The sequence below is a fragment of the Podarcis pityusensis genome, assembly GCF_964106645.2.
Source record: "Podarcis pityusensis genome assembly, chromosome: 4".
Taxonomy (NCBI): Eukaryota; Metazoa; Chordata; class Lepidosauria; order Squamata; family Lacertidae; genus Podarcis; species Podarcis pityusensis.
Genome location: NC_138027.1, coordinates 60874173 through 60901113, shown reverse-complemented (window position 1 = coordinate 60901113; position 26941 = coordinate 60874173). Strand labels below are relative to the sequence as shown.

The 26941-nt window shown below is 41.8% G+C and overlaps 1 protein-coding gene across 2 annotated transcripts in view; it reads right to left on the bottom strand.

Annotated features, from left to right (window-relative positions):
* The window catches only part of DMD (dystrophin), a 1019805-nt gene extending 993272 nt beyond the window's left edge, over positions 1–26533 (bottom strand). The window contains exon 1 of one of the 2 annotated variants that reach the window (XM_081003446.1): positions 26335–26533. In XM_081003446.1, coding sequence (XP_080859572.1) covers positions 26335–26407 — 73 coding nt within the window. In that variant the 5' untranslated portion in view covers positions 26408–26533. The remainder of the gene's footprint in view (positions 1–26334) is intronic. The other variant, XM_081003453.1, reaches the window with a different exon arrangement.
* Between the last annotated feature and the right edge of the window lie 408 nt (positions 26534–26941).

Genomic DNA, 26941 nt, shown 5'->3' with positions numbered 1-26941 from the left:
AGGGCATATTCAGAGCCTCTGGGACAAGGCATAAAGAGTATGCTTAATATATGCATGTTGTGAAGAAAACAAGAATTACCAATAAATAAATAAAATGAAGCAAATGAAAGACCTTAATCCTTTGGGTTGGACCCTGTGGCATCATGGGGAGCTGCAGAGGGAACTGATGGGAACTGCATTACTCCCAATTCTTCAGTGCTAAAGATACCACCAGAAATATTGGCTTTTCGATATAAAGAAAGCCAGGGCCTTGATTTACCATCTTCTAGCCCCCTCCTTCAGAGTCCACAAAGGGCAGGAAAATTGGGAGGGGGGCCCTTCAGGTTATATGTCCCAACCTTGGCCTTAAAAGTGGACTACAAAGCTGTTGTCCCCCTCAAAAAATACTTTTATGCTTCCCCAAAGGACACCCACTACTCTAGTCCCAGAGATGTTTCCTCTGCCCCATAAATTCCCATTTAGCAAGCAGGCTGTTATTGGGGGTGGGGGCAGTGCAGTTCCAGTTAAAAGACAGTTTACTCCAAACTACCTACCACACAAAATGAGGGGGGAATGCAACTGCCCATCCAATAGCAAGCCCAGTGTGTGTGAACTGAGCCTACCACTCTACACTTTTGAATTGTCTCTAGTAAGCAAGGAATACAGTCATGTTTTTGTTCTTCTTCCCTCTTCTTGGAGAGAACAACTGAGGTGCTACTGGTGATGGGAATTTCTTCAACTCCCCCCCATGCTCACTTTCTTACCATGACCTTCTCTGGACAACCACCCATCCCTTCCTTAGAATCATATAATTGTAGAGCTGGAAGCGTCATCTAGACCTACTTTGCAATGCAGGAATCACAGCTCAGTAACCCCTGACAGGTGGCTACCCAACCTTTGCTTAAAAACCTCCAACAAAGGAGAGTCCACCACCTTCCAAGGTCATAGCATCCCCAAGGATTTCAAATTAGCTCTGCTTTACAGATAACAAGAACCATATGCAAGGAGGACAGGTAGCAATTTCTAACCAGCTCTGGTGATTGCGAGAGTCTATAAAGTATTTAAATTTCATATACGCAGAAGTCAAAATTAGTTCTGCAGGAAATTAAATTTTGCTAGGATTTCATATCTAACAAAGAGAAAGGCAGTGTCAACACTAAGATTTCTCCTGGCAGGCGATTTAGCTCATGCTACTTACAATTTGGGGAAGGGCTCTGAACAGGATGAGCCATTTGAAATGTGAAAATGAATGAAATATTGCTGGGTATATATAAATATAAAAGCTCAAAAGCAAAGAGAGACTGAACGGGTCAGCAAATCCCCTCCACAACAGTATTTGTGGGGCTAAGAAAGACTACCCCCCCCCCAGAGTGGCCACCAGAGCAGTGGAATGAGTTCAGAAGAAATGTGCCTCTTGGCACACTGTCTCTATGCCCAAATCCGACCACCACTGATCAGCTTGGAGATCTGTTCCCCGTGTAAAATGATGTCAGAGAATAGGCAGGACACAAACCATAAACCCCTCCTCCCCAACACCCACATTTCTATAATTTTATAATTCCACACGTGCATAGGTTAGTTTGTTTTAAACCATAAAAATGTACTGAAACAGATAATGAACACTGGGAATGCCATATAACACGAAGCACATACACTGAATTTTAAAGGGTATCAGGAGTAAACAGAAATACCAAAAAGAAAGGAAAAAGACTGCAGTATTTGCCAGGAGTCAGACTAAAAGCCAAAATGCCCTATAATAGCTCCAATAAAAGTTCAATATGAAATCTACTTAAGATCAAAGGATAAATGTACTTGGGATTTGGCACCAAGGGCAATAATGGTTTGGAAGCAACAAAATAAAGTTTGCAGGATCAACAGCTATACCTTCAGATGTGCATGCTCTATTCTACCAATTTCTTCCCAGAAATAATCTTAAGTATTATCCCAGGGTTGCCTTCCACCAACCTGATGACATGCAAATGTCCTGGACTACAATTCCTACCATCCTTGGCCATTGGCAACACTGGCTGTAGCTGATGGGAGTGTTGAGTTCAACCAACATATGGAGGACATCAGCTGAGGGAAGGCTGGCCCAGGGCTTTGTCCTGAAGTAGCTGTGCACTTAGAGATCAGTCTTTGACTCCTTACCTTACCCTTGACAGTACAGTGGTACCTCGGGTTAAGTACTTAAGTCTGTAACCTGAAGCGTATGTAACCTGAAGTGTATGTAACCCGAGGAACCACTGTACATTATTTATCATTTTCGTTTGTCAACTTGGAAAAGAAACAACAGTTCCCACAGAATGGACAGAATCAACTTCTTTTACAATAAGAAGAAAGGAAATCTCCTATGAGCTCATCCACATTTCAGCTTGCCCTGTGCCTAGAAAGCACGGATCCAAGTACGGATCCCAGGGAAAACCCAATCTTTAATGCTAAATTGGAGCAAGCATCAATCTGAAGAAAACCCAAATTGCCATTTGCTGCGACTGAGCGCTAAAGAGCAGTTTTCCCAGGGAGAAAGCAGTGGGAGAAGAGGAAGTGTGGATAAGCCTTACCTTTATTAATGGTACGACACACATTTACTCTTTTGTCCTAAAGCGTTGGCCCTAGTGAATTTGGATTCAGGCAGCAAAACATTCTGCACCACCCAAACCCTATGCCTACCCCTTGTTTTTTTATGGAAATAAAAATAGGAGGAAATGCGTAGACAAGTAGTGCAGTTAAAAACAGAAGACACAGCCATGAGAGCAGCTTGGAAATTTTTTCCTAAGCAGTCGGTAGCTGAGACTTCATGCCAGCTAACAGTAAGTAGCAGCTTTGCTACTGTGACTTACCAGGGAAATCCTCACTTCCTCAGCTACATGGGCCTTTTAACAGTCTGACATTTTGCAATTTGGCAGCCTCTTACAACTCGTGTTGTCTGGCATTTGATGGACCCAGGCATACTGAATGTAAGCACACACCGAAAACAATTTTGAGGTAGACTACAATCAACAGCAGAAATAGCAGCTTGTTCAAAATAGTGTCACATACACTAGGTTAGCCCATCCTAAACCTGAAGCAATATGACAACACCCCTCCTACCTATTTGTCCCCAGGCAGAAACATCACAAACAGAATCATTAAGAGCTACAAACAAGGGGTAGAGGCTTGAAACTGTTGCATAAGTTGGATCCTCCTAACCGAGGGTCCATGTTGCACACAGTCCCAGGACTCCCCCTCAACTGGCTTGGAGGCGGGGCTTTGCCCCGCTCCAGTCGGTGGTCCCACGATCTTGCCACTGGCTTTTAGCCAATCGGCATAGTGGCCTGATGGGGGCAGAGTATTTAAACAGTAGCACGATGTGGGGACCTCCTCTTGCTTCGCACTGCCAACCCCCCCCACACCCATTGCTAGGTCAGTGTCTGGCCTTGCTTTGGACTTCGGTTGGTCACCTGTTTTGGAACGGGGGCCGGGTAAAATTTTTTCCAATGTGGCAGATTGGCTGTGGCCACTTGGTTTTTGCCTACCTCTTAGCAATCATCACAACTTTGTAAGGTTTGGTGGTTAGGCATTGGTTTAGGGGAATGTGGGGAGGGGAGGTGCGGCCATCACCTGCCTTTCCATTTTGATAAGGTATTCCGTTAAAGGAATCTGGGGGTCTGGATCTCATCCGAAGCCCGGGGAGGGGCTAGGGCCATGCCAGGACCCCCAGGAACCCCAGGGGTGAGCACCAGCCAATAGCCATTGATGGAGCTCCCTCTGCTGGTAGTTTACCCTTTGCAGGCTCCCTGCTGGGTGGGCAGGAGCCAGTTATAGTCAGTAGATACCAATGCCTAAGCCAATACCAGTCACACTTGTGTATTTAATAAAGCTGTGGCCTAAATTTGCCCATTAACCTTTAAACTAAATTCTGTCTCCTTTGTGTCTTTATTTCCAAGGGGGTGGGTTTCTGGGCTCGATGCGCAACTTTCCCCCCCTTTTGTCCTGGGCTGGATCTAGACACATCAAAGAAGCGATTCAGTGAAATGCATTGTAAACTTCATACAGGGAAATCCCGTTGGTGAAAAACAGGACCCCCCAGTGCTATCTAGTGTCACAGTGTTATAACGCATATAAAGCACTTTACAAATGTAGCTAAGTCATTGGGTTTGCCTTGTAAGACAGGTCCAAGGGTACCTGTTGGATGAGATCTCCATACAGATTTGCATTCACTGGAGATCAGCTTCCCAGCCATGATTAACTCTTTGAAATGTAGGGAAATAGGACTGTGCATCTCAGTGACATCACATAAAAAACTGTGGAATAAACAGTGGGTTGTAAGATCTTGCTGGTAAAGGAACAGATTATCCTTTAATTTAATCTAGATGCAGGTGCCTAAGATGCCAAGGAATCAGATAGCACTGTGTTCTTTGTTTATAGTGTTTATAGTGTTTGTATCACTGCAAGTGAGGAAGAGTTTTTTTATTGGTTAATATCCAGCGCAAGAGCTATGGTGCACTTGCTTGGATTTTTTCTGAAGAAAGAGGAGAAGGCAGTGAAATTACAAGAAAGATACTGGAAAACCATTGGGAAGGAAAGGGTTCAACATATTTGGCAAAAAAAAGCACATGCAAAAGCTTCCATTAGTTTTGCAATATGCTTAGCAAGTTCTTCCACTACACCTTTAAAAGTGCAGTTAAGACTAACTGGAAGCAATCTCGGATGGCCAAAACAGATGTTTTAATAAAAAAGCAATATAGTTAAACAAATGGGTTTTGATCTACAGCATTTTACGGTCACCCAACAGGCTATAGAATCTGAGCGATATTGCTTTAGCCATGAATGCTAATATTTACACAAACCGATGAAAGTGTCACAGAATACGTATTGTCTCTATTCTTTTATGCTCACTAACACAACAAACGGAAGTTTGCATCGGCCCATTTTAGGTGCTATAAAATGCTGGAGTGGGGCACTATAGCCAGAACCCTGTAATCATACTAAGTGCTTAACATGGTGGCTCATTAATAACACATCATTCCAGAACTAATGTTTCACACTACTGTAGCTCCCTGCTAAAATAGGCCAGTGATGCATGTTTGTGATAAAGTAAAGCTAATAATAACAATAAAAAAAATAAAAACACACACCCATTGTGAATTCTCAAGACACAAGTGGGAGGTCTTTCTGGTTGGTTTTCATAACTAATATGTAGAGCTGCACTTTCCAGAGAAGAAAAAGAAACCTCACTGTTGCTTATTTGAATGAAGCAAACCCAACACTTCCTCTATGGCTAACTATAAGGCTGCACTTACTAAAGGCTGGTTAGGAGGAATTAGCTGTTTTGACTTGCTTTATGCCACAGGTCAGTTGGCAACCACAACCGTTTTTCAAGGCCAGTTTAGATGTGGCTACAGGCTCACTGCTACCCCATTCCACCCAAATCTGTGCAGAGTCCAGCAGACAGATCATCATGGAAGAGAGATCTAGGACAGGCAGGTAAACTGAAAATGGGGGGGGGGGGGGATAATCTTGCAATAAATGAGCAACAGTTGTTGACATTTCCAAAAAACTAGTCTGGTGCCACAAAGTTTTTTCTGTATTATAAAGCCCTTGGAAGAGACTTCTTGAAATTGTCTGCAAAATTAGCAAGCAAGAGAAGCAACCTAAAAGCTATTTTGGCAAAGGCCAAGTAGTCCATAAATCCATTAGCTCTGGAGAAACTTTATGTATCTATTATCTGCTTGCTATGATAATTCCATGCTTTTAGGGCAAGCCTCTTTTTCTCTTGTTAGCCTATTGACAGAGTCCTCTTTCTTAAGTAGATATTTAATGAAGCTGATCTTTGAAGTAAGAAAGCTTTTAAGCCAGCATTAAATATTTAAACTGGTTGTGAAAATAGTTACCAGAAAACTTTCCAGATCTATAGATTTTTCTAATGTTTTCCAGAGAGAGTTATTAAAACCACAGTGTGTATAATGCTATGCTGGGCCATCTCTTCTATTGTCTTACTAAATCAGCAAAATACTAGCCTCAGCCAATTCCACTTTCAGTGATTTCTCTGTGTTGTTTTGAAATCAACTTTTATCCCTTTCCCCACCAAAAAATTAAGGGTGGGATTCCACTCTGGTCAGTGACCAAAATAAATTGATTCATTCGCGGGTGGGATTCACCTAATGAGACATGATTTTCAACTCACATATGAACCAGTTTTAAGGAAAGCCAACAAACCCAGTATATATACCATTAATGTTCCCCAAACCTAACACTATACTGCTGCTTTACTTTTGTGAGTTTTAACTCTGCTACTGAGGGCTCTCTCTTGTTGGAGAGTATGTTTAGTTCCACATTTTGAATCCAGGCACCCAGCCGATTCTTTTTATTATTTACCCCACACACGTCACAGGGATTCACATTCCCCCTCCCCAAATCTCAAACGTACACAAAACATAAGTTTCCTGATAAAGGCATCTCTCAACTTTGTTGGTATGTGCACTTTTATATACAGAGTTATTGCAGACTTTAAACAAAAACAAACCTTCATTAAACAACAAAAATAAACCTTCCTATCTCCAAAGATTTTTGAGTACATGAGGAATACAGCATAAATATGAATTCATGTACTAAAGATCCATTTATATTCAGATAACCAAATGGACATAATAAACTAAATCCTCTGTTGCAGAGAATCATCTGATCCTATTTAATGCCAGGCAATCATAAGACTGTGGATAAACAACAGCTGACTATTAACATTATATGGGGGGGGGGGAGTAATTTTGCTCTACGACAAAAAAACTTTTCTGATAAATACAAAGTGTACAGGACATCCCACAGTTCTATTTTGGAACAGTGTATAAACCATTACAAAATGAATTATTTCCTTTTCTTATCCTTCTAGACTGCATAGAATGGTGATATTTTTGAGATCAATTTTAGGATTCATGCACACAGAAAAACACAAACAACACCCCCCCCCCAAGTTCCTAAATAGTCAGTGGCATGAACACTTGGGTACACTAAGTCAATCGTAAGAAGAGAGCCAAATAAAGGACGCTTGTTAGATCTCTGGGTTTCATGATTTGACACTCCATGTCCCAAAGGGAAGCAGTTAAATCATTTCATCAATATGAAATGCTGGCTTCTTTTGAATCCAGTGCACACATGTGCATTATACATGTACACTAGACAGGGATTTTCCATAAATGCGAGGCACACAGCAAAGGGAGCCTAATATTATTGTGCCAAATTTGAGCTTAGTAATTATTCTGCAGTGCAACAGCAGGACTAGCTGGAAGCCTTTTCCTTCTTTGTGTAGTGTACAAGCTTAGAGATGGAGACCATGCTGTGAGAGCCAGCTTTTTGTTTCTTTTTCTTATAGGAATCTACAGGACCTAAAGATGCAATTTGATGTCAGATTTGAATGTGGCATGGGCAGCCCAGGAGAACTTTTCCATGCAGCTCTGCACACACTTGAGATCAACATCAATTGGAAAGCCAATAGTCACTCTAGAAGGGTTTGCTACTGATGGCCGAATGTTTGACACACTAGCTATCCTCTCTTGCTAGGTTGTAGCAGCAGCATAGCTGGATGAGGGATGGATGAGGGCCAATAAACAGATTGCACCAAGATGCTGTCTAGGGCCATGCTTCTTCTAAAGGAGAATGTGGGTGTATTCTTAGATCCAGTGTTGTCACTGGAGGCTCAAGTGGCCTTGGTGGCTCTTGCCCAGCTTTGGCAGGCCTATCAGCTACGACACAGGGATAACCTTGCCACAGTGGTCCATGTTTTGGTGAGCTCTTGATTGGCTAACTGTAACACACCCAATGTGGGACTGCTCTTGGTGAAGATGTGGAAGCTTCAGTTAATGCAGAACATGGCAGTAAGGCTACTTAGTGGAACAACCTAAAGGAGCAATATAATATCAGTTCTAAAGGAACTGCACTGGCTGGCATGTCACTTCTAGTCTGATTTCGAGGTATTAGTAAAAAAGGTAAAGGTAAAGGACCCCTGACAGGTAGGTCCAGTCGTGAACGACTCTGGGGTTGCGGCACTCATCTTGCTTTGCTGGCCGAGGGAGCCAACGTTTGTCCGCAGACAGTTTTTCCGGGTCATGTGGCCAGCATGACTAAGCCACTTCTGGTGAAACCAGAGCAGCGCATGGAAGTGCCGTTTACCTTCCCGCCAGAGCAGTACCTATTAATCTACTTGCACTTTTTGGTGTGCTTTCGAACTGATAGGTTGGCAGGATCTCACTCTGCTGTGGGGATTCAAACCTGAAACTGTTCTTAACCAGAATTTTAGCTAATGGGTCCTCCTGCTGCCGCCGGGCCACCGGAGCATGATTTCTGTTCTCATCCTGAAGCAAAGTTCTTAACCCAAGGTACTATTTCTGGGTTAGCGGAGTCTGTAACCTGAAGCGTCTGTAACCTGAAGTGTATGTAACCCGAGGTACCACTGTATAGCTTCATTCCAGCAATACCTGATTGTTTCCTCGGGTATTTGGTTTGCAGCTCAGTGCTGTAATCTGCTCTGTAGTTTTATGGTTTGTGGCTGACCTATTAAGGCTTTGTTGTGCACTATATATGCTGAATTGCTATTTTATATGAAATGCATTCTGCCATGAGATCAACTGATACAGGATAGGTTAGAAATATTTTAATAAATAAAAATATTTAGGCCAGAACCTTCTTTGGTGTGTGCCCCTGGAGGTGGCAGAGACTGCTGCTTTCAGAACTTGGGAAGACCAGAAGCATTCAAAAGCCATTACTTGCCACTCTCTGTCAGCGCAGCCTGCCAAGAGCTTCCACAAACTATTGTTTGACATCTTCTTTAAATCAGACCACCAGCTGCTGTGCACACAATATAAGCACACTAGCCCATTATGCATTATTATTATTATTCAGAGAATGGATTCCTGGCATGCTCAGTACATGCAGAGTAGCCAAGAGCCTGATTTAAATACAATGCCATGCACATGCACCATAATCTCTACTTGCCTGCCTGTATCACTCTTAAATTGAGCCTAAGCCATAGACACTAGAGATGTTCCATTTACTTGAATGACATTCTGCCAGAGCACATTGTCTTCTGTCATGCTGGGCAAATCCTCATGGGCTCAGTTCACACAGCTATTTAAGGGTGGGAATGCAGTTTGGTGATTTTCATGTGCAATTTACAATGGTGCCTCCCCAGTTATGGAATGCCCTCACCCCACCCCATCTTCAGTTCATTAAATACTGATTTTCCATGGTATATCATATTCAAAGTGGCTCACAACTTCAGAAAAGTTTACATAATAAAATGCAACCACATCAAGGCCAACCTGAAATGTTACGCTGGCTGTGGAGATGGTGCCACCTCCCATTCCAAGCTGACTTGATTCAACATTGTCACTGAAGGCTCAGGCTTTCTCCAGCTATGTTCAATACAGAAAGCTCTAGGAGCATACAAAAGTAATTGCTACTTACTTTCCCTCCTAGCAAGATAGTTTAAAATGAAGGGTGATACATGGAGAACATCATTTTGGGGTATTTTCGGAAGGCCAGCAGGAGATTTCTCAAAGGTTTCAAACACATCCAGAACATGTTACAACTAGGGACAGGTGAACTTGCTGCATTAGAATCATAATTTACTGACATTTTGGCTGAACATTTGCCATTTCCCAATATCCCATAACTATATTCAATTTTTGCACATTCAAATTTAACAACAGGACCTTGGACCATGTTTTGCATATTCTACAGTTATGACATACATCACAATGTGATGCACCACTAAAATTCACTCCAATTGGCTGTTTTTTATGTGTTTACATCAGGCATTTTTTTAAAAAAAAATTGTTGGGATGGTTCCTAAGCCTGCAATCAGCACAGGAGGAGGAAGCAGCAGCACCGGAAGTGTTGAGGTGGATCCCTGCTATATACAGTTAATTGTAAGTAAGTTCCATTGAACGCAAAGGGTCTTGCTTTTTAGAGGAAGGGTTACACTGTGAAAATGGGCCAATATCTCTTCATCAAGTAAGGGCTTATAGCAATCACCATCTGAACATGTGCTAAGAAGGCAGTGATTTATGCTTAAGCATGCCGCATCATGCACACAAGCTACAAATTAACCCATAAATCAAGATCATATTGGATTATGAGAATATTATAGTTCGGCAGAGAGACAATCAGGCTCGGAACACATCCGATCATTTAAAAACATATCAGATTCCACCTCGAAACTCACCAATTACCAGTTTCAGTGGCATCACTAGGTTACAACAGCTTTAGTAGTGGGGCACTAAGAACACCAAACAGTGCCCACTATCAACATGTTTTAAACTGGGATATCCCATGTCCCATGCTGACTGAATTAAGACAAGTGGCAAAATATTTCATGATTGATAATGAACTATAGAAATTTCTGATATATAATATTTACTTAAGGAAGCGGGGAATCAAAAGTTACAATCATTATAAAGAGTTAAGTATTCCTGAAGTACAAAACCACAAAACCTGCACTTTAAAAGTTGCACTGCAACCAAGACTTTCAGTAAGCAGATGCTGCTCTTTCCTGGAATATAATTCAATCCTATAATGCACTTTTATATCAATAATGTAATCTAGGGCACATCCTGCCTGCTGTTTCAGCTGAGCTAGAGTGTGTGTAAAAGGATGTGTGGGAAATATCCAGGGGAAAGGCAAGTATATTCTACTCCCCAGGAAGCAAGAGTACATGTTGCACAGCCCATCCTATTGCCAAAATGCACACTGCTGACAATGTAACCCCTTTGTCTAGATTTTTTGGAATTCAGAGTGCTCAAACGCCACATCCAGTCTCCAGAACTACAGATGTCGAGCCTGCCATTCCAAGCTGTCTGGATAGTAAATGGAGGACCACATGCAAGCTAAACTCCTCAGAGGGAAATGGCTGTAGATCAGTACTTGAACACATGCTTTTCATTTAAATGAGGAGATCATACTTACAAAGAAATCTTCTTTCCTCACAGTGGCAGGAAAAGTCAATTCTTTCTTTAGAAGTTTTATAACCCACATATCCACTGAATGATTCTCAGACACATCAGGGATGGGGAATTGGTGTGACCCTCCGAGTATTGTGGTACCACAACTCCCTCACTGTTGGTCAGGCTGGATGGAGCTGCTGGGAGCCAGAGGACAACATCTAGAGGGCTACAGATGCCTGAAGTTACTTGAGTTTTTAAAACCTTTAAAAGAGGGGACTTCCACTGCCTCACTCTTGCATGTGCCTCCCTATGACCATTCCTTCCACCTCCACTTCCTAGAAAGGCTTAAGCTCCAGAGCCAATCCAGGCAGTGTGGCAAGAAGGAAGAAGGAGCACCAGCTGTGCAGGACCCAGCTTGCAAGGCTGGAAGGGGAGAAAAGGAAAATTTCCTGGAGCAAGTTTAATCGTGCTAGAACCTGATAATATTTTCGCCACTTGTGAAATCAACCTAATGGAAGCTAGCTTTTAGATAAAATGAATTACAAATTATAAATGCAGTCCCAAAGCCACACAATTACCCTATTTTACCCACCAGACTTTCACATATAATTCATTAGAGAAAAAAAAATCAACATGGCACAGAAAGGAACTCTGGTAGAAGTGCCTTTGGAAGAGAAAAATCATTACCCTTTCCTGACCAGATAATGCGTTCAGGTGAAACTAGGCGAGGGGGGAAGAGAACATGATGGTGAACTGCATTATAGATGTATTTTCTGCTGCTGAACAGTGGACACAGTTCAGCCCAAACTGCAGAACCCAGAAAGAAAGGAAGTCTCTTTCGTGATGTGTGCACAAAGCAAAACAGAGCTCATGTTTTCCTGGCCTTGCCCTGTTCTGCTCCTATCCCTCATGCCAACTGATACTTTTCTGCTGGGTGTCTTCTCAGACTCATCCAGATGTTGGTATAGTAAACTCTGTATTTCTTGATCTCTATGAAAAACAAAGTTTCTAGAGAGGTATATACGCTACAATCAATTTTGGCAAGGAATTCATAATGGTTGTGATACGGTAATGGAGTTACTTGTCAATTGGCCTCTTTGCTTTGCACAGATACCCACCCACCCACAATCACCAACGACCTATGACTAAAACGGGTTTTATAGCAACAGTTCTTAACCTCTGACATACTGCCTGCCATTCACTGCATATCCAGAGACAGTGCTTCCTGTTTCGCCACTTGAGGCAAAATGGGAATGACTGCCTTTTCCTGCCCTGTCACGCCCGCTGCCGCCACCATATCTGATGCCACCAGCTCTTCTCTGCCTGCTCTTCTACTTCCGCCGCTGGTGGAGAGGTGGTGCTGGCATCAGTGCCAATTTCAGGACTGATACCAGCTGATTTCAGCTGACACCAGTGCAACTTTTGCAGAGGTGTTTGGGCGCCTATAAGGCTGCTGCCTTGGGGGCTTTTGCCAACTGAGGGGCAGCTGCTTCAACTTGCCTAGTGGCAGAGCCACCTCTGTATTTTTCTACCACAGGGGTAGCTAACCTGTGGTCCTCCTCTTGTTGTTGGACTATAACTGCCATTCTCCCTGGCCACACTGGTGAAATATTTAGCCCAACTCTGTTTTTTTATTCGTTCTCACTGGCTCTATTTGGAAACTCAAAAGCACTGCAAAACTGACATTTCCATATTGGTTCAAGGCTATATATATATATATATATATATATATATTGCGCGCACACACACACACAAACACCATTTTATACCACTTTTCAAGGTTGAAACAGATCTCTTGAGGCAATTCAAAGCATGAAATTACCATTAAAAGTCACTTCACAATGAAATACAAAATTCATAATACAAATCCCATAAACACAATGAAGTTTAAAGGCTGCAATAAAAACAGCAGCAATGGGGAAAATCCAATATAAAAACCAAAGACTAACACTGCTATTCAATTGAAAGCAGGTGTAAGCAACCAGGTCTTTAGACATACTTGGATCTAAAGGTCTTCAGGCCTATTTGAAACCCATCATGAGGAGCCTACCATGCTTCTGTGGGGCCAATAGAAGGGGGGGGGGGTGCATTGCCAAAAAAAGAGAGATACAAACAATTGAAATTATTTAATAGAATTAAAGTACATATCACTATAGTGGGGAACCAGGTGACTTGTCCCAGTGCTAATTGTTGGTGGGCAATTTCAATGCCCCTGCTCTCCCATCCTTAAGCAGGGAATGGACTGGGTAGTCCTTCAAATACAGTATGAAAAATGGTCACCCTGGGGCCTATGAAGGGTAGCAGATTAAAAGGCGTTTTTTTTTTAAGAACACCTAGCTACTTTGAATGAATTCAAATCTCCAGGGCCTAATAAACTGCATCCAAGGGTACTAAAGTTGCAAGAAAGGTGATTCCGACTAAACATCTGGAAAAACTTTCTGACAGTAAGAGCTCTTTGGCAGTGGAACAGACTCCCGTGAGAGGTGGTAGACTCTCCTTCCTTGGAGGTTTTTAAGCAGAGGTTGGATGGCCATCTGTCATGGATGCTTTAGTTGAGATTCCTGCATTGCAGGGGGTTGGGACTAGATGATCCTTGGGTCCCCTTCCAGCTCTAAGATTCTATGATTCCTGAGTGGCAGGTGAGAAGTCCTCCAACATTCACACATTTCCTAAACTGGTTGTTATAGGACAAGGCTATATAGCTCCCCCCGCCCCCCAAAAAGGCAATTTAAGAAGGCAAGTTTTTCTTCTCAGGACACTTTGCGACAATTGCGTTGTTCCTTGCTTGATGGAACAAAGCTAGGAACTATTGTAAACTAGCAACAAATGTTTGAGGAATTCAGCAGTGGAAAAGGGCTACTGAAGGCTACTATGATGGCTATGCTCTGCCTCCACAATTCAAAGTAATAACACGTGTGCGAAGCGGGGACCCTGTTAAAAATCACAGGCGGATGAAGCCTGTGACCGTGGGACTCGGCGGGCACCCTTAGCGCCCCCCCAACCCGCAAAGGAACCCACTAACGGGCTCCAAAGTGAAGAGGGGGAAGTGGCGCGGTGCTGTGAGTCAACTGCTATTTCCGTGGAACGAAGCCGCATAGCCGTTGCCGGAGAGCGCTGCCTTTTTCCTGGGACAATTTGGCTTCTAAAATAAGCACCCGTGAGTACTTAAACTTTGAACAATTGGACTTTAAATAAGGACTTGCGAGCAGAAAGGAATTGGACTTAAAGATTTACTTCAATTTGGTACTGAAACGGGAAGGTCTAAACAGGAAGTCAGCCTTCCGTTTCTTTGTAGACAGAATAAAGCAAAGACAACGTAAACTAGAGCTTAGAAAATCGCTTCTAAAGGATTGGCTTTCATCATTTAAAATTGTCGAACCCCCCTTCGCAGCAGGAGAAGAAGGGGGATCTTTTTTTGGACTGTTTAAACCTGCAAAAGTGAGTTTAAAGTAAAGTAACTTTCCACCGTCCTGATCCTGGAGCGGGGTGTCAGGACTGACGTTTGAAGCTCATTGACCAGAGACAAACGTTTTTGACAGAAAGTTAAAAGAAGAGAAACATAGTGATTCCACTGTTTCCTTTTGCACTTTAAAGGAACAAATATTGACCAAATATCTCAAAAAGGATACTTTGTTGCAAGAGCAAATAGAAGTTCCACCCCTAGAGGGAGACTGTGAAATTGTAACTAATTCTAGAGAGCTTGCAGTTGTCACAGATTACTATCGTGGGAATGGACTTGTGACCTTGTAGGACAATGTATTCAGAGGCTCTGTTGTGTGCTCTCTGTAAAATAAGTGCCCTACTGGAACAGTTAAGTGAGAAGACGGATTTGATGACTAATGTGGTCAGAATTTTTGAACAGGCAGTGGGAAACTATGTGGAGCCCACCCAGGAATCAGATCAGGAGTGCATCCTGACAGAGCAGATAAGAGAAGAGGATGCTGCTGAATCTTGGGTGCCAGAGATGGAGGGAGCTGCGGCCTTGCAGGAACATGAGCTTTTGGATTTGACAAATGAACTTGGAAAAAGCCAGATTTGGAAAGACAAAGTTTGGATTGGTTTGGAAATGGGGGGTTGGATAGACCCCCCTATGCAGGGATGTTTGGACTTTCCGAGTCTGGCAATGGGCCGTGAGATGTTTGGAGATGTGGGGGCTATCAATTTTGGAGGGATTCTGAAACATGTTTTTAAATACCACATGGAATTGAGTCTGGACTATGGGAAAAGGGGCTGATTTGTTGAAAAGGGTCAAAAACATCACCAAGCTGGAGTTCCCACGAGTGAAAGGAGAATATGAAGAAGAGCTGCGGAAGGGACATGGAAGTGACTTAAGGGCCTCGGATATAAGGTTACCAGGTTAATGCGCTAGATCGATGGGAAAAAAGGACTGACAAAACCCAGGACCAGGAGGAAGGGACGCTGGATGAAGATTGGATTGTTTTTATTTCTTTTTTTTTTATTACCAGGATTGTTTTATAAAATGGATGAATGTTAGAAAAATGTTGGAATGAAATTACTTGGCTCTAGTAAAAATGTTTAAAGAATTAGGTAAGAATATTATGGTTTTGAGAAGTCGGTAAAAATAAGATTTAAGTTTAAGTTTTAAGATTTTTCATAAGATAAGATGAAAATAGATTAAGGTAATGTAAAGACAGAATATTATGAAATATGGAAAGGATTTGCTGCGATAATTATTAACTAGGATACAAAAAAAAGGGAGGAGGAGGAGGTCAAAGAAAGAAGGTAATGAGAGTTGAGGATTTGAGAATGATGGATTTATTTTTGTCTGTTTGCGGTGTATTTTTGTTTTTTGAATTTGTATTGTTGGATGTGGTTTGTTTTTTCTTTTTTCTTTTTCTGCTTTGTTTTTTCTCTGTAATTCAAAAAATTTTCAATAAATATCATTTAAAAAAACAACAACAAAGTAATAACACGTGTGAATACGAGTTGCTGGAAACCACAGGAAGGGAGAGTGTTCTTGTGCTTGAATCCTACTTGCGGGTTTCCCACAGGCATCTGGTTGGCACTGTGAGAATGGAAGTCTGGACTACTGTCTTCTTCTTGTGTTAATGCAAGAGACCTCAATCATAATTACCCTTCCAGCTTGCACTCTTCCACTCCTGTTCAACAGTTGGCCTGATCCCTCCACTCCTTGTTCTTTCTAACCCAACTCTTACAAAAGCCTTACTTTCGCCATGGTGGGGAGTGTCACTAGATGGAATAGCTCATGTTTCTATAGCTCTTCTAGCTGACTATGGGATAAGTTATATTTGTTTTCTTGTTAAGCATTTTAGGAGGGGATGGGAGCAATGCAGGTAAAATGAATTATTTCAGTTCAGTTTACTCTTTGAACTCCACACTTGCACTCTCGCTTGCTCTCATTGCAACTTTGGACAGAGGTGCTGGTATGCATATAAAGAGGTGCTGCTCAATAATACGAGACTGGAGTAAAACCTTCCAGTTACTTCCAACTGTTGACATTTTGCTTTGTTTTTATGTTTGTGATCTCTAGAGAGTTGACACAAGATTTTGTGCAATGGAAGTTTTTAAGCCACTGAGAACTCAGCAAATAGTCTGCAGGCTATTCAGTAGAAAAAGGCAGCTTCTGACCACTGTCAGATTATATTCCAAGTTTTATTTAGCAACATGTACTATAACCTCTCATTTGATTTATGTATGAAGAGCGGGTAACATTTAGTGCTCAATGTATGTTGTCAAGGAAACATCATACAGAAAATGACAGGTCATGGAAATGCAGATTGTTCAACAGCAGGCTACCTGGTCTCTTAATAGCAAGTTTACCTCAAAGCTATTTTAGTTGATCTGTCCAGCCTTCAAAAGAAAGAAAACAGATATAAACTCCTGAGTGAATGTAATTCATGGGAAAAAAGAATTTTGTTATGTTTTGTTTTGCCATGTTTTATACAGATTCCCAAGACATACCTATTTTCATAATGCCGTGATGTGAGGGCAGACCCCATCAAATCCTTTCACCTTTAGTGCTAGCTAACAAAAAAGGTCTTGTTTACAGCTCCCAATTCTGGGTAAAGGAGGTTATTATTATTATTTATTAAATTTGTATACCACTACAATATTCATTTGAAGATCACAGGGCAGTTCACAACATAGAAATACAAAATAAGAACACAAAAGACATAAAAAATAAAACCAATAATCCCCTCCCACAAACACATTTAGAAGGCCATAGAATGTTTAATCAGCCAAAGGCTTGGTTAAAGAGAAATATTTTCTCCTGGCACCTAAAGATATGTAATGAAGGCACCAGGTGAACATCCCTGGGGAGAGCATTCCACAAATGTTTTTTTTTGGGGGGGGGTATTGGTTTGTTTTTGTTTTATTATGTATTTTGTGTTCTCATTTTGTATTTTTATGTTGTGAAATGTGCTGTGATCTTTGGATAAAGGGTGGTATGCAAACTTATCAAATAAATACATAAACAACAGGAACCCACAGCAGGAAAGGTCCGTTCTCATGTTGCCACCCTCTGGAATTCTCATGAAGAAGGGCCTCAGATAATTATCACAAGGTCTGGGTCAGTTCATATGGGAGTTGGGAGTTTATTCACAAGGGTCTGTTGTCACTGGTGCTTCCAGTTCAGTCTGTCCACTATGGGACCACGTCCTCCAAAGACTTCTAAGTAAGAGTCAAAATCAATGCACAAGGATACAGTCTTTTGGAACTTCTGCAAAACAAAGAGCTAAATTCTCAAACAGGTGTCTGAATATACACTCCCCTGATCTTTATATAAGGGATGAGATTCCCTGTCTCCTCCTGCCTTTCAGCCCTATGTGCATGTATGGGGTGAGTGCGTTTGTTTAGTCCGTGTCAAGGTCTACCAGAATCTACATTTAACCTTTTATTAGCTGCATGGTGATTACAGCAAAACAAGAATAACAATCTGGTCACTGAAGTTCCTTGCCATTACTGGAATGAATCCTTTCATAGTCTTTGTGGTTAAAAGTCTACATTAGAGGAATTCAACAGCTGAAGATTACCTAATGATAGTTGTGTGCTGAGAATAATTAACTCTTACACAACTTCCCTGTCAAAAGGTCTAGAGCCTCTATAAGGGAAAAGAAGTTGTTCTATTTGTGGTCTTGCATTTCTGGTGCTCAGCTTCCATTTAAAGAACATTTAAGGGAGTAATATAGCCTTGTCATGCTGTGGAACCTCTTCCTATAAAAAGAGACAAGACAAGCCCTCATTCCAATCTCCTCTGATTTTCAGCTTATCCATTAGGTTCTGAAACTTGGCTTGTGCACTTTCAGAAAAGAAGTGCATTCCCACCCCAATTTCAGAAAACAGTCTTCACCTCTGAATAAGTTTTCCTCATGGAATTCTAATCTTGATTCATCAGTGCCAAAGCCACTCCCTTCTCCTTTTCATGGAAGTACTTTTTGAAGGTGATCCAGATTTCAGATGGAGTAGCATTCCTTTGGGAGTACAGTAGCATTCCTTTGGGAGTACAGGGAGTACAGTGTAGGCGGTGGAGCTTTCAGAGAAATAGAAATTAAAATACCTCTTCAAAGTGGGCCACAAATGCTTTGAATATATTGGCTTTAACGTTCTTGGACAACAAGATAGGATGGTGTACATACTGTACCAACTTGTTTGAATGCCTTTACTCATGGGTCTTATTACAGATCTTTGCCATGCCTAGGTTGGTCTGCCAACTGCATGGAGATCCACCAAGAATAAGTCAAGATAACTAGCTAAAAAAAATTAGATGCCAAGCCAGTGATACATGAAACATTGCATGATTCATATTTTTGACCATTAGTGGTTTATATGCCATCATCTGGCACCTGTTTTTGACAACTGCCTTTTGTCTGAGATTAGTAACAGCTATTTGCAAACAGATTCTTACCATTAAACTGTGAACTGCTCTGAGGTTTCCTTGGACGTTCTGTGGCATGCTAAGATATATTTCAACCGGTTGCTTTCAGTTCACCTCCAATATGTTTTTGATACTTACAGCAATATAAGGTTGTGAAGATAATCAATGCAACAGCCAAAATTATATCCACTTAGCATAGGCACAAGTATCCAAAGGCAAGATGTGATAACTGACCAAAAAAAAAGTTGATGGGACCAGTGGTGTATTATGATTTAGGACCTCAGTTTTCTCTGCAAGCTGAGATGAATGCAAGAGATCTATAGCTGCCAAAAAGCGCTATAGCATATTTGGACTTTCTTCTGTGCTCACTTCTCAAAGCCCACTAAGACAACAGTATATCTATAAATCGCTGTTAAAATCTAGTGCCCACTAAAATGTGTAAAACCAGGACAGTACTCTGCTTGACCGAATGCAAAGACTTTAGCAGACTACAGGGCTCAGCACCTTTAAAAAACTACTTTTTGGGGGGTTCTTGTGAGGAAGCCACAACTGTTTAAAATGGAATGATACTGCTTTAATGCAGGTGGGCACTTCCATTCTGTGATCCCCCTCACAGACCTCTGATCCCTGGAATGATTTAACAACCAATCAACTTCTTCCCAGGGAACTCCAGGAATTGTAACCATGACTGTTTAAATTGGTGTACTAGCGCTTTAAGTGTTTAGTGCAGATGGGGCCAAATATATGAAATTTACTGTAATATCGACAGGCAACTAGGCTGGGTAGTTTGGGGCAGTGACAAGTGAATTCAACCTAATACCCACACATGAGCCTAGTAAGGACTGATGAAAAATGCATTTTTAGTAGTAAAAAAAGAAAGAAGATTTTCGAATCCCATTACTTCCAACATAGAAAGTACTGCAAGTTAAAGATCATATAACAAAACTATGCCAGTAAAGATTTAAAAGTGCATCTTTCTGTGCACAAATGGAAATTTCCTAGTCATAGCTTTGAGGATTCACAGGCTGACAGAAAACAAACACATATTAGAGGCTTCAGAACACTGGAGAATAACTGTTTTATGTGCTGACTCTACATTCAAGGGCAACTGAAATCTAAGCATGTGTGCTCCTCTGCACCCCATATCTTATCTCACTGATTAAGGATGCAACCCAAAAGCCACTGTATGTAAGCAAAGGGATGGTTACCTAAAATGGGACATGAAAGTATTTTCAGTATGGGTGTGGGGTTGAATTCTAACGGCATTTAAACACCAGCATGTTACATCAGAAGAGTGTGCTACCACATGGGATTCCTTAACTCAAAGTTTAACAGCTGGGAACAACCAATAGGAGTGTTTGCTTACTCTTCACCCCCACTGTCTTCTCATCCCTCCCCTCATCCCTCCCACAGTGCTTACATCATTGTTTAATAAGTATGTCACACTTAGCCACTATGTTGAACATGGGGAACTGTTATTTAATGTCAGTTTACAGCAACATCTAGCCTGACTTAGTTATGTCCACAGAAGGGAAGATGGCAGGATCCCCAAGGACATGCTCTATGGGGAGCTGGCTTCAGGCACCAGGCCCACTGGCAGACCAACTCTGCACTACAAATGTCTGCAAATGTGACATGAAGGCTGGCAACATCAGCCCTGCTGTGTGGGAATCCCTTGCAGATTACTGCAGGCTGCAGCAGCACAACTGGATGCCGTCATCTGCCCCAGCTGCAACAAAACATGTCTCTCCCATATTGGTCTCTACAACCACAGCAGGCACTGTAACTCTCAAGGAGTATGACTTCAATATGCACACTCCTCCCTTGTCTCCTGAGAAAAACGGATGCCAACAACAGCAAACTAACCAGGAAATGAAACCAACTTCAAGCTGAGGTTTACGTTCCCTGGTTTATTTACTTAAAATATTTATATACTTCTTTTCAAGGTAGCCTCACAGCCTAGTTTACCATAAGCAATTAATTAGAACTATATAACAAAACAGCAAAGATAAGCTGCAAGGAGGAGGGGAAGCTTTTGGAAAGTTAGATCTCTCTCCCCACCCTTAAGGCAAGATGATCCTCAGGTAGACCTTCAGGGGCAGTTGGGGAAATAAACTGAGATTAAACTACAATTCATTGTTTCCGAATTAATGGCTAACTGTGGTTTAATTAAAGCAGGATGTAAGCACTGAGAAAGGGAGAAGATGAGGAAGAGGAGTGTGTGGTCCAGAGACACTCATCCTCAGTTGCTAACCTATGGGTTTTGCAAGCCCAGAATTGAATCTTAAAACCAGACCACAAACTTTTGTCCATGCAATGCAATGAACTGGTAACTGACAGTAAATCTCAAGAAACCGTAACACAACTTACTTCCAAAATAACAGTCGTTAGTATGGGGGGGGAGGGGTAGCAGCAATTGTATTAAAGGTAAAGAGAAAAAAAAGTGTGATGCAAATGAAGCCAGCCAAGTTCTGTTTAGACAACTGTTAAATGCCTATTCTTGGCCCGTTAGCAAGACCTCCAGCTGAGTTATTCCAGATGCAACATAATATCTAAAGCTGCTTTCCAGACTCTTTTGACTTCAAAATAAATATTCACATTATGGCTATGCTTTGTACCAATACCCATAGGAAAAGTGTAAAGAAACATTTTATGTGCTTTTGGGTTCTTTTTATTAGACTACAGTTACAGAAGTACAACAGTCATTCCCACTGACATCTACCCTAGTGTGGAGAAAGGCTTTCAGGGGGGAAACCCCAGAGAAATAAAGTCATATAAAAGTCAACCAAGATGCACCAGTGTCATCACCAAGATCACAACACACACAACCTGTTTATTAGTACTGGTACACCAACTATCACAACGAGGCAATGAAAGGAGGTATACACATTTTAAAAAAACAGACAAAAAAACAAAACAAAAACAACTCCCATTAGCTCCAGCCAGCAAAGGCTGTCTCGAAAGGGCTTATATTTACATTGTTTCCTATGAAATTCCTTGTAAATATGTATCATAAAGGGTTTCTGTGTATTACACTACTCATTGTAATATTAAACCACCTATTTACTGTCACCTGTAGTGACCCCAAGACTCAACAATCCAGAGTACAATTCAAGATAGTCAACAGCAGCCCAGGAACTGCAGAATAGGGGCAGCTAGAAAATGAGGAAATGCTGGAAAAATGGGTATCATCGACCCTCACTTTACTAAATACATACTCAGTGGAAAAATCATTCAAACAACATGTTTATAAAAAAATATCAACAGTACAAGGCCATGCATACGTACTCAGAAGTAAGTCCCACTCATGTCAAGCAACTTGCTTAGTACTGAAAATGCACAGACAAAGCTGTAAAAGGATAGGAAAATTAAAGAAAACTAAGCTGAATGAGAACTTTGGAGAGATCCTTACACCTGAATTGCATTTTTTTCAGGGAACACATAAGAAGAAGGGAATCAAATAAAGGTGATAAAAGATTATGTTTTTAGGACTAATTGACAATCATGAAGTCTGAATGGCATACAGTGGAGAACTCTTAAAATTCTTTTCTGAGAGCCAAAAAGCATGAGATAAGAGGGACTTTGTAGACCTACTTAGGTTTCCAAAAAGGGTTCCTGAGTAGCTGCCAAGGGATAAGAGGACAGATCCTTGGATTAGTAATTGGTTTGAGAATCAGCAAACCTAGGGCAGATTCTCACACCCTGGGGAGAAAAGCAGTGAAGTAACCAAGGATCTGTATTGGGAGTAGTGTTGCTGGAGCCAGGGATAAACAATAAGATGGGCCGTGAAGCTGGGTTATTATTGCTTTAAAAAAAAAACTGTTTAGATTGACCACAGTTTAGGGTTCAGACATAATGCTTAAATGTTGTTAATGGAGCCAGAATTATGATTTCATCCTTGGGGTCGTGAATAGGAACTGGGAGGCTGAGTGTGCACATTCAAGGCTCTCTGAGGCTTGATAAACCATGGATTATCACAGGGGTGGGAACCTGTGTGACACTCTGCTGTGGACTAATCTCCTATCAGTGGAATCTAACATCTGGAGAGTCACAGGTTCCCCACCCCTGGGTTCACTGTGACATAGGAACTACCTCAGTATCCAAAAGTGAACCAACTGCTAGGTTGCAATCTTATACACACTTTGGGAGAGCATTCTGCAGCGAAGTCAATGGAATTTGCTTCCAAATAAACATGCACAGGATAAAGCTGTCCCACAGCTGCTATTCCTGCACATCAGCTTCTGTCTGGTGTCACATTCCTATTAAGTGGGAATAAAGAGGGTGGAACTAACCACAGGCAATGTTAAAGCAGAGAACATGAGTCACTCATTGAACAGTACATTTTCTCCAAAACAAATCCCTGAAAATGGTCCTTCAAACCATCTGCTGCTCTCTCACACTCAAACCCGCCTCCCCCTCCCCCATGAAGTGCTTTCAATCAAAACATTTCCAGGATGTAGTAAACTAACATTCTGTCAAATGGCCAAAATCCCTGCTTAGTACTACAACTTTTCACAGAATTTCTTTGTAATCCTTTCCACTTGGTAGCCACAGCAATATGTGTTAGTCCTTAAAAATCAAATATTCTCAGAGGCTGCCTCAGAAGGTAATACAATCTTGATCAGAGAACTATGCTGGAAAAGAAATCAATGGCACTCTCTTTGTCCAGCTTTTCCAACCTGCAGTGACACAGCTTCTGGTAGCAAAAGTTCTGCTTTCTGAGACTTTAAAAAGACATCACTCCTCTCCCATGATTTAGGACCTCTTTCACTCTTCACAGTAAGAGATAGCCTAGTTGCAAAGTCTGAGCAGGGATGAAGAGAAAGGAAATACACTTAAGAAGCTCAGATTACAAAACAGCAAAGTTTGCAAAAGCTGAGAGTTTTATTGGAACCTTGCTCCGACACCAATGCAAGACTTACCAGGTTTAAAACTTACAGCATGACACATACTTTTAAAACCTCCAATATTGGAGACTCAGCAGCAGCAGATTGTCTGCTGCTTTTGCCCAAAACATGCACATTCTTAATTGATCATTCGTTGCCCATTCAAAACATATCCATTCATTAGATACTCTACACATGATTATCAGTGGCCACAATATTTTTTACAAATGGTGCAAACCCCAATCTTATGCATGATTATTATGTAATTAACAGCACACACACATCAGTGGCCATTTTGAGCCTTATTTTGCATGGTGTTGTACACATAAAAGAGGGCATGGGGATTTTTCACCCTCTACACATGACCCTTTAGGTTTCCCTCCAAGCTGCCTATACCCCCTCAAACTCCAATTCATGTAGCTGCTACCTGCACATGTGTGATGGCTATGTTAAATGTACACACCTGACTTAAGTATGAAGGGGAAATGGTTTAGTTTTCCTGTTTGTAGCGGATGTTGGTTTGAGGGGGGAAAGCACTAGGCAGCATTATTTATTTTAAAAATGAATGGATCAATATGGACTGTGGCTAACATTGTGTGTATGCGGCTTCAGAAGCTAGCATGAGAATATGCTAGATGTGGAATGAGCAGTAATGTGAACATACCCCAACTCTCATTGTGTTCAGTTACTCCTAAACATGCACAGGACTGCAATTTCATGAATGTTGGCTTTTCTCAACCTGCTGGGAGCTTCAAAAGCCTTTGCAAAAAAGTGATGGGATGAGAGATCCTAACCCTAGAGTCCCATGATAATATATCAACTATCCCACAGCCTCAGCATTCTGTAATGGTAAGGCTCAGAGCTCGTTTATTTAGGATATTGAAAGATTTCAGTTTCTAACTTGTTTACCACTTAAAGAACAAATCTGGTGTTTGAGCTGCAAACCAGCAACCTTTGGAAATACCAGGGGCTCTTGATGTTTCACCCCAATGAAACATCAGTAAAAGGAATGGTGCCATCACTGGTGGGTGGCATTCCCAGTTTCCCAGGTAGACTGCAAACAACCCAAGATTGGGACGGAATCACCAATAGACTCTACAGAAAAAGAAAGATGTTTGATAGTTTCACTGTAAATGGTTTGCATTCAAGACAGCTTCTAAATTTTTACTGTAAACACACATCAGACATATAAGCAGGAAAGCAGAATTCAGTAGTGTAATGTCGGGTGGAGAGGGGGACCTGAAGCCTTTCTTTAGTGGGGAAGTTAATGGTACCAGAAATCCATTCCAGATGTGCTTTGGTAACTCCAGAATTTAACAAGAAGAAAAGGCTTCCAGGAAATGTTTCACACACTGACCTGATTCTAATGTGACTCTTGCTGCACAAAAAAGCCCCTATCTGTGCAGCATTTCATAAGGCCAGCACCATTTCAGCAAGGTCTTCCAGTGTGTTATATGCAACATACGTGAGGCAGTCTATGACATGCTACTACTGCATGCATAAGTGAGTAACCAGACTTAATTGAAACACCATTTATGTGCTGCCTCTTTTAATCCATATACAGAATTAGTTAAAATTAGGCTTGGGACTGGTAACCTTTAGGCTTCTTTTTATCTCCTTGGCTCCACTGATCTTAAATATACTTACATGCTAGTTGACTTTATTTCTTTCAATTTGAAATGAGAGAAGCTGCTCCCCCCAATAAAATCCAGGCATATGCCTAAGAGAGGAGGCATGACAGCCTCATTAATCTACTTTCTGTTCTATTTGTCAAGTGCATAACTTTTCAGACATAATTAAGTACCTCAGTACTCGTGTGTTTTGCCCCCTGTTTAAAAAAATGTGAATTTTGAATGAACTATAAATACTCGCACTGCCTGTGAATTGGTTCCTTTCCAGGGATAAAGTCAGGGAGGCAGCCTAGGCAACTGAAACTTTATCCAGTAGAGAAGCATTGCAGCTGCTTCCATTTACAGCAATAGTACAGACTTTTTCCCTGTTACACAAGCAGCACCACAAACAGTACCACAAACTTTTTGAGCTAATGAAAACCTGGAGGCTACTGTGGCAGACATGGGATGGGTGGTGTGTGTGGCACAAGTCGTCTTTTCCCATGCTCAAGGTTTAATAACTTTTAAATATTCTGTTAATAATCAAAGGCAGATGCAAGCCTTCACAGAACACTAAAAAAAATAAAAAATCGGGCAAAATAAAAATGCTAAACAATTCCCCTGCAATTATAACACAATATCATCGGTTGCCTTCGAGACGCACACGTCTTGCCTCCCCAGCGAAATCCAACCAAAGTATTCATTCTTAGCTTGTCTAAAGCGTGTCTGCTCACGTGTTGCCATTTATCTCTCTCCAAATGAAATAAAGTAAATTCAAACAAAATCAGTGTAAAACGGTGCAAATGCCTTTTGACCACAGAGGCGGAACTGGAGCATAAACAGAATACAGCTTGCCACAAATTATTGCAGACACAACACTGGTACAGTAGACAACAGCACAGTCTTCACTTGGCAGAAGAACATCTGGCTGTGACAGCAAACTTCCACAACAGTAACTTTGGAGCCAGCCTTTATCCTTTGTGTGAATAAACTAGTCCCCAAACCATGGGAAAGTGAGGATTTTTAAAACACCAAACAATATATATTTATATAAAATATTTTCTTAAGGGTCAAATACGTCATCCTACCAGATCTACTCTTGATAATATCATTGAACTCGTCTACTGCAGAATCTTCCTCGGGGTGTCCTGATTCAGCCATAGCCAAGACAACGAGCAGCAAATCCTAACGGGAAGGCGCGCAAAGGCAGGGCTCGCTCAGCTCCGACTCCGCATGTTGGAACTTCCTTCAAGCAAGAAAACACGCGCGCACGCACCAAAGTTTTAAAAGGAGCGGCTTCTGTTTGCTGCTGGCCAAGCGGCGGTGGGAGGAGACTGGCGACGGCCACCTCCCCAGGCGCGCCGCGTGAAGCGCAAAGGCGAAACTCTCCCGCTAAGCAGGCAAGGCAGAGCGCGCTGGCAGGAGGGGAGCTGTCACCTTCCGCTCCTGGGATCCGAGGGAACAGGTGCCGGCGCTTGCCTTAAAAATAGAGCCGGCCAAGCAAGGTGAAAGCGGAGGAGAAGGAATGGAGCCTCTCTATAAATCAGCAGCCAACTTGGGAGACCCCAGAGAGTCCCCTTCCGCCCTGCGCCCGATCAATGCAAACAGGAGCAATTAGAAAGCAAATTGCCCAGCGAAGAAAGGCGGAACATGAATGATTTAGCAGCAGCAGCAGCAGCAGCCGCCCTCCCCCTT